Source organism: Phyllobates terribilis, unplaced genomic scaffold (genome assembly GCF_046119375.1).
Source record: "Phyllobates terribilis strain yellow unplaced genomic scaffold, ASM4611937v1 Scaffold_1__5_contigs__length_1240528914, whole genome shotgun sequence".
In the NCBI taxonomy this organism is placed as follows: Eukaryota; Metazoa; Chordata; class Amphibia; order Anura; family Dendrobatidae; genus Phyllobates; species Phyllobates terribilis.
In genome coordinates this window covers 714,308,154-714,323,999 of record NW_027362761.1, presented here as the reverse complement: position 1 = coordinate 714,323,999, position 15,846 = coordinate 714,308,154, and the positions used below count along the sequence as shown (strand labels likewise).

At 41.9% G+C, this 15,846-nt stretch overlaps 1 protein-coding gene across 3 annotated transcripts in view; it reads left to right on the top strand.

Moving 5' to 3' along the window:
* The window catches only part of RFX2 (regulatory factor X2), a 53,527-nt gene extending 39,633 nt beyond the window's left edge, over positions 1–13,894 (top strand). For all 3 annotated transcript variants that reach the window (XM_073686273.1, XM_073686272.1, XM_073686274.1), the window contains 7 exons: positions 1,817–1,968; positions 2,848–2,945; positions 8,596–8,745; positions 8,828–9,036; positions 9,168–9,321; positions 9,522–9,564; positions 10,797–13,894. In XM_073686273.1, the coding sequence (XP_073542374.1) occupies positions 1,817–1,968; positions 2,848–2,945; positions 8,596–8,745; positions 8,828–9,036; positions 9,168–9,321; positions 9,522–9,564; positions 10,797–10,906 (916 nt within the window). In that variant the 3' untranslated portion in view covers positions 10,907–13,894. The remainder of the gene's footprint in view (positions 1–1,816; positions 1,969–2,847; positions 2,946–8,595; positions 8,746–8,827; positions 9,037–9,167; positions 9,322–9,521; positions 9,565–10,796) is intronic.
* Positions 13,895–15,846: the final 1,952 nt, after the last annotated feature.

Sequence of the window (15,846 nt, the reverse complement as noted above, 5' to 3'; positions counted from 1 at the left end):
GTATTTTCCTCACATATGGGGTATCGGCGTACTCAGGAGAAATTGCACAACAGTTTTTGGGGTCCATTTTCTCCTGTGAACCTTGTGAAAATAAAAAAGTGGGGCTAAAAGTCATTTTTGTGGAAAAAGTTAGATTTTTTTTATTTTCATGGCTCTACGTTATAAACTGTGACGCACCTGGGGGTTCAAGGTGCTCACCACACATCTAGAGAAGTTCCTTGAGGGGTCTAGTTTCCAAAATGGTGTCACTTGTGGGGGGTTTCCACTGTTTAGGCACATCAGGGGCTCTCCAAACGCAACATGGCGTCCACTAATTATTCAAGCAAATTTTACATTCAAAAAGTCAAATGGCGCTCCTTCCCTTCCAAACCCTGCCGTGTGCCCAGACTGTGGTTTTCCCCCACATATAGGGTATTGGTGTGCTCAGGAGGAATTGCACAACAAATTTTGGGGTCCATTTTTTCCTGATACCCTTTCAAAAATAAAAAAATTGGGGCTAAAGTAACATTTTTGTGAAAAAAGTTAAATGTTCATTATTTTTTTCTTCGGCATTTCAAAAATTCCTGTGAAGCACCTGAAGGGTCAATAAACTTCTTGAATGTCGTTTTGAACACCTTGGGGGGTACAGTTTTTAGAATGGTGTCACTTTTGAGTATTTTATATCATAAAGGCCCCTCAAAGTCACTTGAAATGTGATGTGGTCACTAAAAAATGTTTTTGGAAAAATGAGAAATCGCTGGACAACTTTTAACCCTTATAGCTCCCTAACAACAAAATATTTTGGTTCCAAAATTGTGGTTATGTAAAGCAGACATGTGGGAAATGTTATTTATTAACTATTTAGTGTGACATATCTCTCTGATTTTAAAGTCATGAAAATTCAAAGTTTGACAATTGCGAAATTTTCGCCAAATCTCTGATTTTTTTTTTTCACAAATAAACGCAAGTCATATTGAAGAAATTTTACCACAATCATGAAGTACAATATGTCCCTAAAAAACATTCTCAGAATCAGCGGGATCCGTTGAAGCGTTCCAGAGTAATTACCTCATAAAGTGACAGTGGTCAGAATTGTTATAATTGGCCTGGTCATTAACGTGCCAACCACCCTCGGGGGTAAAGGTGTTAAAGGGAATCTGTCAACACGTTTTTGCTAACTCATCTGAGAGAAGCATAATGTAGGCAAAGAGACCCTGAGTTCAATGATGTATCACTTAGTTTACTGGGTGCAGCTGTTGTGATACAATCAGAGCTTTTAGATGTAGAATGCAGCGGAGCTGAGAAAGCTAAACACGCCCACACCAGGCTCTAATTGTTTATTGAGAATGAGCTGCTTATCGCAGAATGGGCTGAATTGGACTAGCAAGCGCTTGCCAGTTAGTCTAAGCAATGATAATGTCCTAATGATAAAACCTTCACCTTAAGTAAACAGCACACAGTTTAATAAATGACACATCGCTGAAATCTGTGTTTTAACCCCTACCTCATGCTGTCCTCAGATTACATAACAAAAACCTGCTGACAGATTACCTTTCAATAAAGTGGATGTGTGCATGCACAATAAATTGTCTTTGGGACTACCATTGACAATGCTCTTGGCCATTTCTTGCAGTTATAGAAAATGAATGGAGCCAAGGTCTAGTAAGTTCAAGACTGAGCCCTGTGGAGGCCGGTTCTTGGGATCTAGAGTCCCAGTCTGAAAGGGGATAAGTTTTCGATTTTGGGATTATAATTTAATATAAATTTTTCCTTGTTGAAATTAGGAACCAGCTGCAATTTTAGAAATGAGTAAAGATAGTTTTATCTTGTTACACAGTGACGAGGAACCAGAAGCCATCATCCCTAAAGACAAATTGATGGTTATGTGTAAATATGAACCCATTATGAGATGGATGAGGAGCTGTGACCACATCCTGTATCAAGCCCTTGTAGAAATTCTCATCCCAGATGTTCTGCGTCCAGTGCCTAGTGAGTATTTAAGATGGCTTATATTGTTTTCCCTCATTCTTTTTCATTTAGACCTCATTCTTTGGTTTTTTTTTTCTGTCTTTTTAAAGACCTGTCACCAGGAGAAAAGTGGTCAGTTTTTACTCTTATATTAGCACTAGATAAAAAGGCCCGTATCTTTTGGAACTATAGTGAATTTTGTAATAATAAGCAAATCACTCGGGATCAGTGGTAATACAATAAGTGTAAAAACTGTCGACTTTTGTTCTGGTGACAGGCCATCCTTAAAAACGTCAAATTAAGGGAGTACGTTAGAGGACGCTTTCTATTGGTCTGACATACAGTGGCATGTATAAGTTTGGGCACCCCTGGGCAAAATTACTGTTATTGTGAACAGTTAAGCAAGTTAAAGATGGCAAGATCTCTAAAAGGGATAAAGTTGAAGATGACACATTTATTTTGTATTTTAGGCATTTTAAAAATTACAGTAAGGAAAATGGGCCGATGCAAAAGTTTGGGCACCCCTGGAGATTTGTGTGCTCAGATAACTTTGACCAAGGTTTCAGACCTTAGCTAGCCTGTTAGGGTTATGGCTAGCTCACCATCATCGTTAGGAAAGGCCAGGTGATGCAAATTTCCCAGCTTTATGAAAACCAGCCTCCTCTAACCTGCTCTATCCTGGTGGGCTTCTTCATTATTTACAGTAACCCATGCAACCTAAATGTGGAGCTACTGTTCTGACCATAAATCATGAAATTGCTTTGGTTCTCTATAATTTCTTGATCATTTTTGTGTGCAGGCCCTCAATAACCAGTAATATGATTAGAGGGGCTTCTCAACCATCTCCCTCCTTTAATATCATTTTATTTTTAAGTTAATTCTTTTTACATTCTATCTTAGGCACATTGACTCAGGCTATCCGGAATTTTGCAAAGAGTCTTGAAGGGTGGTTGACAAATGCAATGTGTGACTTTCCTCAGCAGATTGTCCAGGCAAAGGTAAAGTTTACTGCTTAAAGGATTTGTCCACTACTTTCTAAGCCCCTTTCATGTGAACAAGCTGCCTTAGAACAGCTCTTTTTGTAGATATTTTGCTTTCCCAAATCCTTCTGTAACCTGAGATGCTGTCCTGGTCACATGACCTCTGGCTGAGAATTCTCTTGGCTTCATTTTTTTTCCTGGCTCTAGAATCTTGCGATCTTTCAATCATGTGACTTTCATGCTGCGTTGGGCGGGCAGGCCTCTATTCACCAGAGCTCACTCACTACTTCTGTCATATGGCCGAAGACACTGCTGCGTGTGATAGAGATCTATCTATCTAATATATATATATATATATATATATATATATATATATATATATATATATATATATATATATATATATATATATATATATATATATATATATAGGGCCGGCGTCAGCACCCGGGCAAGTGGGGGGCTCACTTGCTGTCAGGCACCCCGCTGGGCTATGGGTGGAGGAGAGCTGTGCCATTGCCCGCCCTTCTCCGCCGCTTGCTCAGGTCCCCGGCAGCCGGATACTTACCTCTCCCCGTGCCTCCGCAGATCAGCTGTCTTCCTGCTCTGCGCTCCCTGTGACGTCTCAGATCAGAGGGCGCAGTAACGTCTTTCCACCATGCCCTCCCCTGAGCCGTCACAGGCAGCGCAGAGCGGGAAGACGCTGGAGTCCGGACCTGAGCAGTGGCAGCAGGTGAGGAGGAGTGAGGTGAGTATTTGATTTTTTTTTTTTTAATGTATGCAGTAATGGGGCATTAAATGGGGGGGTGATATCCTGCATGAGGCATTGCATGGTGGGGGGGACAAGTGACATCCTGCATGGGGCATTATATGGGGGGGAGAACAAGTGACATCCTGCATGGGGCATTATATGGAGGGGGGAATTACATCCTGCATGGGACATTATATGGGGGGGGGGGGGGTGACATCCTGCATGGGGCATTATATGGTGGGCTGACATCCTGCATGGGACATTATATGGGGGGGTGATATCCTGCATGGGCCATTATATGGGGGGGGACGACATCCTGCATGGGGCATTATATGGGGGGCTGACATCCTGCATGGGGCATAATATGGGGGGAAGTGACATCCTGCATGGGGCATTATATGGGGGGGGGTGACATCCTGCATGGGGCATTATATGGGGGGGTGACATCCTGCATGGGGCATTATATGGGGGGGTGTCATCCTGCATGGGGCATCATAAAGAGGGGGTGACATCCTGCATGGGGCATTATATTGGGGGGGGGGGTGACATCCTGCATGGGGCATTATATGGGCGAGTGACATCTTGCATGGGGCATTATATGGGGGGGTGACATCCTGCATGGGGCATTATAAGGGGGGGAACAGCCTGCATAGGGCTATATATATATATATTTATATTACAGACCAAAAGTTTGGACACACCTTCTCATTTTAAAGATTTTTCTGCATTTTCATGACTATGAAGCTCATCAAGAGAATGCCAAGAGTGTGCAAAGCAGTCATCAAAGCAAAAGGTGGCTACTTTGAAGAACCTAGAATATAAGACATATTTTCAGTTGTTTCACACTTTTTTGTTAAGTATATAATTCCACATGTGTTAATCCATAGTTTTGACGCCTTCAGTGTGAATGTACAATTTTCATAGTCATGAAAATGCAGAAAAATCTTTAAATGAGAAGTTGTGTCCAAACTTTTGGTTTGTAATATATATATCTATATATATCTCCAGCCAGCCAGCTCTGGCAAAAATTAACTTTTTTTTGATAATCATCAAATATGACGGCCATTCCAGTGTCAGTTGAATTCCAACGAAAGTACACCTCATTCTGCTTAATGTGCTTCTGATTAGGTGATCACCTGAACCAAATCTTATGTTACGAGGGAAAGTATAAAAAACACTGCTGTGGTCTTCACAATCCTCTTGCAATAGGACAAGCTGGATGGCAAAACAAGTGCTAGGAATAGCCCAAAAGGAATTTGAATGAAAAAATAACTTTTAACCACGCCAAGGGAGTGGAAAAGAAAAGTCTTGAATGAGGAAAAGAAGGGCTCAATTCTGGCTTTTCTAGCAGAGGGATACAGTGAGTGTTATGTTGCCTACAACCTTTAAAATTTTGAAGACTGCAATCCATTACAAGCAGCAGACTTTGGGGAGGGACAACAAAGCTAAAGACCGGCAGAGGGCGAAAGCGACTCTCCACTGACCGGGATGACCGTCCTCTTATTCGAATATCACTCAGCAAGTTCAGGATGACATCAAGTGACCTACAAAAGGAATGGCATATGGCAGCTGGGGTGACATGTACGGCAAGAACCGTTCGTAACAGGCTCCTAGAGGCAGACCTCAAGTCATGTAAAGCTAGAAAAAAGCATTTCATCAATGAGAAGCAAAGGAGAGCCAGGCTGAAGTTTGCCAAAGACCATAAGGATTGGAGGATAGAGGACTGGAGTAAGGTAATCTTCTCTGATGAGTCTAATTTTCAGCTTTGCCCAACACCTGGTCGTCTAATGGTTAGGCGGAGACCTGGAGAGGCATACAAGCCACAGTGTCATGCACCCACTGTGAAATTTTGTGGAGGATCGGTGATGTTTTGGGGATGCTTCAGCAACGCTGGAATTGGGCAGGTCAATCTTTGTGAAGGACCGCATACAAGGTTATCGTTGAAAAACACTTGCTTCCTTCTGCTCAAGCAATGTTCTCCAACTCTGAGGACTGTTTTTTCCAGTAGGACAAGGCCCCATGCCACACAGCTAGGTCAATCAATGTGTGGATGAAGGAGCTCCACATCAAGACCCTGTCATGGCCAGCCCAATCTCCAGACCTGAACCCCATTGAAAACCGCTGGAATGTAATCAAGAGGAAGATGGATAGTCACAAGCCATCAAACAAAGAAGAACTGCTTACATTTTTGTGCCAGGAGTGGCATAAGGTCACCCAAAAGCAGTGTGAAAGACTGGTGGAAAGCATGCCAAGACGCATGAAAGCCGTGATTAAAAATCATGGTTATTCCACCAAATATTGATTTCTGAACTCTTCCTTGGTTAAAACATGAGTATTGTTGTTTCTAAATGAATAAGAACTTGATTTTTTTGCATTATTTGAGGTCTGAAAGCACTGGTTCTTTTTTATTATTTTGACGATTTCTTATTTGCTGCAAATAAATACAAAATTTTTAGCTTTGAATTTCGGAGACATGTTGTCAGTAGTTTATAGAATAAAACAGCAATGTGCACTTTACTCAAAAATATACCTATAAAGAGAAAAATCAGACTGAAAATTTTGCAGTGGTCTCTTAATTTTTGCCAGAGCTTTGTGTGTGTGTGTGTGTCTGTCTGTATATACACTGCTCAAAAAAAATAAAGGGAACACTCAAATAACACATCCTAGATCTGAATGAATGAAATATTCTCATTGAATACTTTCTTCTGTACAAAGTTGAATGTGCTGACAACAAAATCACACAAAAATCATCAATGGAAATCAAATTTATTAACCAATGGAGGCCTGGATTTGGAGTCACCCCCAAAATTAAAGTGGAAAAACACAGTACAGGCTGATCCAACTTTGATGTAATGTCCTTAAAACAAGTCAAAATGAGGCTCAGTATTGTGTGTGGCCTCCACGTGCCTGTATGACCTCCTTACAACACCTGGGCATGCTCCTGATGAGGTTGCTGATGGTCTCCTGTGGGATCTCCTCCCAGACCTGGACTAAAGCATCCGCCAACTCCTGGACAGTCTGTGGTGCAACGTGACGTTGGTGGATGGAGCGAGACATGATGTCCCAGATGTGCTCAATCGGATTCAGGTCTGGGGAACGGGCGGCCCAGTCCATAGCTTCAATGCTTTCGTCTTGCAGGAACTGCTGACACACTCCAGCCACATGAAGTCTGGCATTGTCCTGCATTAGGAGGAACCCAGGGCCAACCGCACCAGCATATGCTCTCACAAGGGGTCTGAGGATCTCATCTCGGAACCTAATGGCAGTCAGGCTACCTGTGGCGAGCACATGGAGGGCTGTGCCGCCCTCCAAAGAAATGCCACCCCACACCATTACTGATCCACTGCCAAACCGGTCATGCTGAAGGATGTTGCAGGCAGCAGATCGCTCTCCACGGCGTCTCCAGACTTTGTCATGTCTGTCACATATGCTCAGTGTGAACCTGCTTTCATCTGTGAAGAGCACAGGGCGCCAGTGGCGACTTTGCCAATCCTGGTGTTCTGTGGCAAATGCCAAGTGTCCTGCACGGTGTTGAGCTGTGAGCACAACCCCCATCTGTGGACGTCGGGCCCTCATACCACCCTCATGGAGTTTGTTTCTAACCGTTTGTGCAGACACATGCACATTTGTGGCCTGCTGGAGGTCATTTTGCAGGGCTCTGGTAGTGCTCCTCCTGTTCCTCCTTGCACAAAGGCGGAGGTAGCAGTCCTGCTGCTGGGTTGTTGCCCTCCTACGGCCCCCTCCAAGTCTCTTGGTGTACTGGCCTGTCTCCTGGTAGCGCCTCCAGCCTCTGGACACTACGCTGATAGACACAGCAAACCACCTTGCCACAGCTCGCATTGATGTGCCATCCTGGATGAGCTGCACTGCCTGAGCAACTTCTGTGGGTTGTAGAGTCCGTCTCATGCTACCACGAGTGTGAAAGCACAACCAACATTCAAAAGTGACCAAAACATCAGCCAGAAAGCATTGGTACTGAGATATGGTCTGTGGTCCCCACCTGCAGAACCACTCCTTTATTGAGTGTGTCTTGATAATTGCCAATAATTTCCATCTATTGTCTATTCCATTTGCACAACAGCATGTGAAATTGATTGTCAATCAGTGTTGCTTCCTAAGTGGACAGTTTGATTTCACAGAAGTTTGATTTACTTGGAGTTATATTCTGTTGTTTAAGTGTTCCCTTTATTTTTTTGAGCAGTGTATATTGGGCCATTTATATGGATACACCTAAATTAAATGGCAATGGTTGGTGATATCAACTTCCTGTTTGTGGCACATTTCTATATGGGATGGGGGAAATGTTTCCAGATGGGTGGTGACCATGGTGGCCATTTTGAAGTCGGCCGTTTTGGATCCAACTTTATTTTTTTCAATGGGAAGGTCATGTGAATAAAGTATCATTGGCCTGCCTGCAGCAGTCTCCTGAACAGGTTGTTGTTAGTGATGGGTCGTTCGTGACCGACCTGGTACAAAGAGCCGCTCCCTGCTATGAATGATGGGAGCTGGCACCCCAGTGACAGTCACTAAATTCTCTGAATGGCTCTCAGTGCACTGGGTGTAAAATTCAGGTGTTCGGCGGACATAACTTCACCCACTCATCAAATTAATTGGTTAACAGTAAGTAGGCGGAGTTTTGGCTCTAGGTGGGCAGGGTTTTGGTCGCATTAAAGTCAGCTTAAGTATGTGTTCACCTATGATCAGCTTAAATATGTGTTCATCTATGGTATTAAGGGGCATTATCCTGACCAAAGCTGTAGTAGTAACTGAGTTAGGGTAGTAGATAACCTCTTTAAAATAAATGTTATTGTATTTTATGTCTATGATTCCCCCCCCCCCCCAAATGCAATAATTTTGCCTTTTCCCTTTGGCTGAATGTGTATGCCATGTTAACTTTCAATGTTTTTGACTTTTCAGGTTGGAGTTGTTAGTGCATTTGCTCAGACCCTGCGTCGGTACACATCCTTAAATCATCTGGCTCAAGCAGCCCGGGCCGTGCTACAGAACACGTCTCAAATTAACCAGATGCTTAGTGATCTCAATCGTGTGGACTTTGCCAATGTTCAGGTAAATATAGGAGAAGTTGCTAGTCTTTGAAAAGATTAATGGTGTGCGTTTATTATATAGCCATTTTTGTTGGTGACGACAGGAACAAGCATCCTGGGTGTGCCAGTGTGAGGAAGGCATGGTCCAAAAGCTGGAGCAGGATTTCAAGTTAACGCTTCAGCAGCAGAGTTCATTAGACCAGTGGGCAAGTTGGCTCGATAATGTGGTTACCCAAGTGCTGAAGCCACATGAAGGGAGTGCCAGCTTCCCGAAAGCTGCCAGGCAGTTCCTCCTAAAGTGGTCATTCTACAGGTTAGTTGTTGCATGTGAGAACATGAGGAAACCTTTAGGTGTAGCAATTTATTGCTACAGTAGTTATTTCTATAGTTCTGTCTATCCTAATTGTTCCCTTCCTTTCTACAATGTTTCTCTTTCCTTCACAGCTCAATGGTAATCCGGGACCTCACCTTGCGTAGTGCTGCCAGTTTTGGGTCCTTTCATCTAATTCGATTACTTTATGATGAATACATGTTTTACTTGGTGGAACACAGAGTGGCTCAAGCGACCGGAGAGACCCCCATTGCAGTTATGGGAGAGGTAGGTTAATAGATCCCATGGTATTGTACTGTTTTGGCCATTACAAGCAGAGTTGCTTACTGATTTATATTTCATTCCTCAACAAAGCTCCCAATTCAAAATGTTGTTGTCTCCCAGCTTTTTAATTTACTTTTTTTTTTTTTCTCATCTTTTTTTATTTAAGAAATTAAAGATGCATATATTGTATTTTTCTTCTGTAGTTCAGTGACCTGTCCTCTATGTCTCCTGTGTTAATGGATAAAGGTGAGTAATTGACATATTTTAACTTTAGAAACTAGTATTGAACGTCGAGCCACATACTTTTCTATACCAAAACCGCTTTATAACAGTCAGGAGCACCAATGTTTTATGTCCGTAACTTCTGTCTAGCCTCGCACAAAACGGTTTTCATTAATGCACAGAAAATATTCAGTCACTAAATGCAATACTTTATTAAAAAATAAAGCGTTCCAAAAAGGATTGTGCGGCCATTCAGAAATGGATTTTAATTTCTTCCTGACATTCTTATAGCACACTGGAACCCTTTTTTATTGCTCTTTGCTATCTATATAAGTAAGATGTAAAATGTGGTTTATACCTTTTTGCATTGAAAAGGGTAAAATCCACTGTGAATATCCATGCTATAGGTCAGTTTCCACACACAAATATTGCAGAATGTGAATGACATTTACTGAAATGTGGACCATTACCCACTTCAGATTTCACATGTGTGAGAGGTAAATATGCATCCCTGTTGTGTGCAATTGCAATAAAAAAGGGGGTCTTTCAGCAGATTTCTGCCACCAAATCTGAGAGCAGCATAATGTAGAGACAGAGACCCTGATCCCAGCAATATATCACTTACTGGGCTGTTGCTGTAGTTTTTATAAAATCAGTTTTATCAGCAGGAGATTATCACTAGAGGACTCGTAAACTTGCTGCTGTGTAGTCTTCCATAGTCATGAGCTCTTTATAACTACACCCCTACCACTGCTTGGTAGCTTTCTACACACTGAACCGAAAACTGTCAATCAGTGGTGTAGGCGGGGTTATTACTGAGCTCAGCATTCAGAGAACTGCTAGACCTGCAGTAAGAAAACAGGGATTTTATTAAAACTGCAGCAAACAGCCCAGTAAGTGATACATCACCGGAATCCGGGTCTCTGCCCCTACATTAAGCTGCTTTTAGATGGGGTTGCAAATACTTGGTGACAGAGTCTCTTTAAGGGTTTAAAAAGTGGTGCAAGAAGATATTTATGTACAACTAAACTGTAGTATACCTTTAAGTGATTGGGCATTAGGAGTCTGAGTGAGAGAAGGGGTTAGTAGGCCATCCGTTAATTACGGCATGAAGATACATAATAAGGTGACATTAATAATTACTACCAAAATAGTCTAATACATTTAGTTTCCATTTGCTCTTAAATTGTTGAAAACTGATTATTGTAAAATTCTTTCCTAAAACTTGGTAAACTATTATTTCTCCCTTCATACAGATGACATCAGTGAGCTTGAAAGTGATACAGATGGGGACCTTCGAGCCTCGGGTGAGCCCCCAGTGAAGAGGGAGCGTGTGGATATAAACCACTCCATGCAGGAAATGTAGAAAAAGAAAAACGGAAAAGTCAGCTAATGCCTTAATGCTTCTTGTAATGGGATTTTCCTCATTTGTGAGGCAGCCTGCCTTCATGAAACTAGTGCCTGCACAACACAATGTTGAGAGTTCAGTGTGTTTTCCTTTAAAGGACTACGTCAACCATGTTTCTTGACATTTGCTGTTAATTTTTGAAATGAAGAAGTCCGGTGTGGAACAGATGCGACATCACTGACAATCCCCACTACAGCCAAATGTGCCACGTTCCAGCCCATCTTCTATATTGTGCAAATGTTACCTAGGTTGGAGATGTGTAGAAAGATGTTTTAAGATTATATTTGGGATTTGTTAACATAAATCAAAGTAAATATTATGGATTCTAGCCGAAGCCTTTTCCAAACTTGTGGCGCAGGGTAGGTACTTGTACACCATGGCTCTGTTACCTCACTGTATATATCCCTGACCTGGGCGGAATTAATTTGCCAAATCACACCGTGCTTTAGACAACACACTAGAGTATGAGAACTTCCAAGGTGTCCATGAGTGGAGAAAGTAATTCTGGGGAAAAAATGGCAGTTCTATAAAAGGTTACGGACTCTCCTAAATGGGAGGTCTTCTGCAGTACCTGCGGAGTGTCTTGCATTTCTTCATGCCTTTCTTGACAAAAAAAAAAATCATTGAAAAAGTTCTATATGCTCAACTCATCTCATGGTGGTTTATTAAACCTTTAGGATCAGGTCTTGTACATTGTTGCCAGTTAGTCTATGAAGAAATCTGTTTAATCTAGGCTTTAAGGTGTATATCTGATGTACCCCCATCATTTCTCTGTCTTAAGTTTGAAATACCAAAGCATCCTGAAGGCAAAGCACAAAGATTTGCCTTTATTTTGTGATATGCCCAGAATTTGAGCAGACCCTTTTTTTTTTTTTGTCTCGGCTCTGGTGCCTTCAGAATCCAGTAAAGGAATTCTACTCTTTTTTGTTTTTTTTTCCCCCACTTAAAGGGGTTGTATAGGTCTGGAAAAACATGACTCCTTTCTTCTAGAAACTGATTCCCACCTGTCCACAGGTTACGTGTGGTATTGCAGCTCAGTGGAGATAAAATGCATAGCCCATAGACTGATGATTCTGGAAAAAAAGCGGCCATGTTGTTTCCTATCCTGGATAATCCCATAAAGCTTCAGAGAAGGACTATTCTCATGACTTCCTAGTCTACATAGTATCTGTAACGCGATAGATTTGGTCTTGGCCTGTGCTCAGTGTCTGTGCTTTCTGGTACCAACATCAGCTTGCCAAGAGTTTAGCAAACCAGTGCCTTAGTATTTGATCCTGCCTCACTACCCGCTCTCTGTACCGTTTAGTGTTCATTGTTTGCATATATGTTTTTATTTGTTTCCACAGACTCTGGTTCACTTGAGCCTAAACTAACTTACTATACAAATGTTCTCAAAAATGTGAACTTCTTAAGTGACCTCCCGATAAAGCATATACCATGTGCTAGAGATGGAGGTCACTAGTCTATATTGATCTTTACAGTGTACGTGGGTAATTAGAAGACCGTTAGTACATGGTAGATATTGTTTGTGGGCAGGAAAGTATAGAGATATCTTTTTCACTTACTGTATTTGAAATCTATGGTTATATGAAGAAATACTTTAGAACATTATTTACTAAAGTACATGTAGAGTTTGGACTTAAAGGGAATCTGTCAGTTTTTTTCTACCCCATCTGAGAACAGCACAATGTTAGGGACAGAAACCTTGATTCCAGAGATGTATCACAACTGGGCTGCTTGCTGCAGTTTTGATAAAATCACAGTTTTCTCTGCTGCAGATCTACAAGTTGTCTGCATGCTGAGCTCTGTATAACCCCGCCCACAGCACTGATTGGCCGCTTTCTGTGTACACTTTACATAGCTTCCAATCAGTTGTGGGGGCGGGATTTATACAGCAATTAGCCCAGTAAGTGATACATCACTGGAATTGGTGTTTCTGTCTCTACATTAGGCTGCTGTCAGATTAAGTGTCAAAAACCTGGTGGCAGATTTCCTGTAAATAAACTTATTCTGAGAAGACCTATCACTGCATATTAGGAAACCAAACTATGAGTCTTGCTGGTGACCCGTGACGCGGTTCTCGACTGTTGAACTTCTGTGTCCTGAATGTGAACATGTGGCCTTGTACCCTTCTCTGGGACTGTGTAGTTGCCTTTCTTGTAAACCTTTTTAAGTCTGGGAAATTTAGAAGGAAGTTAAAAAAAAAAAAAAAAAAAAAAATCTTAAGTGTGTATTTTTGTGAAATCTAATACTTTGATAGTAGTAATTGACTTGTTAATCAGATGTGCGGTTTGTAAAGTGCCAAACCTTGGCCTCTGAAGAATATATTGCTAGCTGAATTTTTCTTTCCACGATTGAATCTGGTATTTCAATACTTTCACCCGTTATTGGTTTTTCCTTTTTCACAGCAAACGGCCTTTTTCTATTTCAATTTTGTTACTTTTTCACACACAAAATAAAATTACGTAGTCATGTATTAATGGAATAAAAGTAATGGTTAGATATTTTATGTTCTAATACAACAGTACTGTTTTTGTTCTTCCTTACCCTCAATTTGGTCAGCCGCTAAGTTCTGCTGTTCCCATTTATAGAGTGGACTAACGTTACTGTGCATTATTTTGATTTATTATCTTTTCTATGACCTAGTCGTTCTACTTCATTCACTTCCCAGGCTGAAAAAGGACGCTTGTAATGTACACTTGTTTGTGTTATCTGGGAATTTACAGCTCCTTTTTTATTTTTCTAAAATGCATATTAAAGTTGTATTTTTTTCATATCTAAAGGCACTAATGTATATTAAACAGAATAAGGGTTGTAAATACACATAATCTTAATGCCCACTCTCAGAGCTCTATGTTTTGGTCTTTGTTAAATGTAGAAAGCAATTGTGACTTTCATTTAATTTTCCTTGTAAAGTGAATATTGGATTATATTGGATTGAATGTGTTTGTGTCACTCAGTGTGTTCATTTTCATTTTATTCTTTCACTTACCTTCATATGTTTATTTAGGATAAACACCCAATACATGCAATGTTTTGTTTTGTTTTTCCCCGTTTTTGAAGTCACAGATGTAGTTTCTATTCCGTATATTGAATTAAATGGATTTTTGCAAAAAGGAGAAAAGTCCGTTCCAATGTACATCTAGCTTTAGGTCTCATTCACAAGACCTCTGAGGGTATGTTCGCACACAAAGTATTTAGTGTGGCTTTTTGTTTTCAATTTTTTTCTAATGCATATTTTCATCAGCCAAAAAATGCAGAATATTACAGTTCCAGCAAAGTGGATGAGATTTATGATTATGTCCATGGTGCTGTTATTTGTGTTTTTTTTTTTTTTTTTTTTTTATATATGCTGCTAAAATTGACCAGCAATGTATTTTTTTTTTTTAAATCCGCAGCATATTAGTCTGTCTTGTGGTTAATATGCATTTTGTTTATACACTGCTAAAAAAAATAAAGGGAACACTCAAATAACACATCCTAGATCTGAATGAATGAAATATTCTCATTGAATACTTTGTTCTGTACAAAGTTGAATGCGCTGACAACAAAATCACACGAAAATCATCAATGGAAATCAAATTTATTAACCATTGGAGGCCTGGATTTGGAGTCACCCCCAAAATTAAAGTGGGAAAACACACTACAGGCTGATCCAACTTTGATGTAATGTCCTTAAAACAAGTCAAAATGAGGCTCAGTATTGTGTGTGGCCTCCACGTGCCTGTATGACCTCCCTACAACGCCTGGACATGCTCCTGATGAGGTTGCGGATAGTCTCCTGTGGGATCTCCTCCCAGACCTGGACTAAAGCATCCGCCAACTCCTGGACAGTCTGTGGTGCAATGTGACGTTGGTGGATGGAGTGAGACATGATGTCCCAGATATGCTCAATCGGATTCAGGTCTGGGGAACGGGCGGGCCAGTCCATAGCTTCAATGCCTTCATCTTGCAGTAACTGCTGACACACTCCAGCCACATGAGGTCTGGCATTGTCCTGCATTAGGAGGAACCCAGGGCCAACCGCACCAGCACATGGTCTCACAAGGGGTCTGAGGATCTCATCTCGGTACCTAATGGCAGTCAGGCTACCTCTGTCGAGCACATGGAGGGCTGTGCGGCCCTCCAAAGAAATGCCACCCCACACCATTACTGACCCACTGCCAAACTGGTCATGCTGAAGGATGTTGCAGGCATCAGATCGCTCTCCATAGCGTCTCCAGACTGTCACGTCTGTCACATATGCTCAGTGTGAACCTGCTTTCATCTGTGAAGAGCACAGGGCGCCAGTGCCGACTTTGCCAATCCTGGTGTTCTGTGGCAAATGCCAAGCGTCCTGCACGGTGTTGGACTGTGAGCACAACCCCCATCTGTGGACTTCGGGCCCTCATGCCCCCCCCCCCCTCATGGAGTCGGTTTCTAACCGTTTATGCAGACACATGCACATTTGTGGCCTGCTGGAGGTCATTTTGCAGGGCTCTGGCAGTGCTCCTCCTGTTCCCCCTTGCACAAAGGCGGAGGTGGCGGTCCTGCTGCTGGGTTGTTGCCCTCCTACGGCCCCCTCCACATCTCCTGGTGTACTAGCCTGTCTCCTGGTAACGCCTCCAGCCTCTGGACGCTACGCTAACAGACACAGCAAACCACCTTGCCACAGCTCGCATTGATGTACCATCCTGAGCTGCACTACCTGAGCAACTTCTGTGGGTTGTAGAGTCCATCTCATGCTACCACGAGTGTGAAAGCACAACCAACATTCAAAAGTGACCAAAACATCAGCCAGAAAGCATTGGTACTGAGATGTGGTCTGTGGTCCCCACCTGCAGAACCTGCCAATAATTTCCATCTATTGTCTATTCCATTTGCACAACAGCATGTGAAATTGATTGTCAATCAGTGTT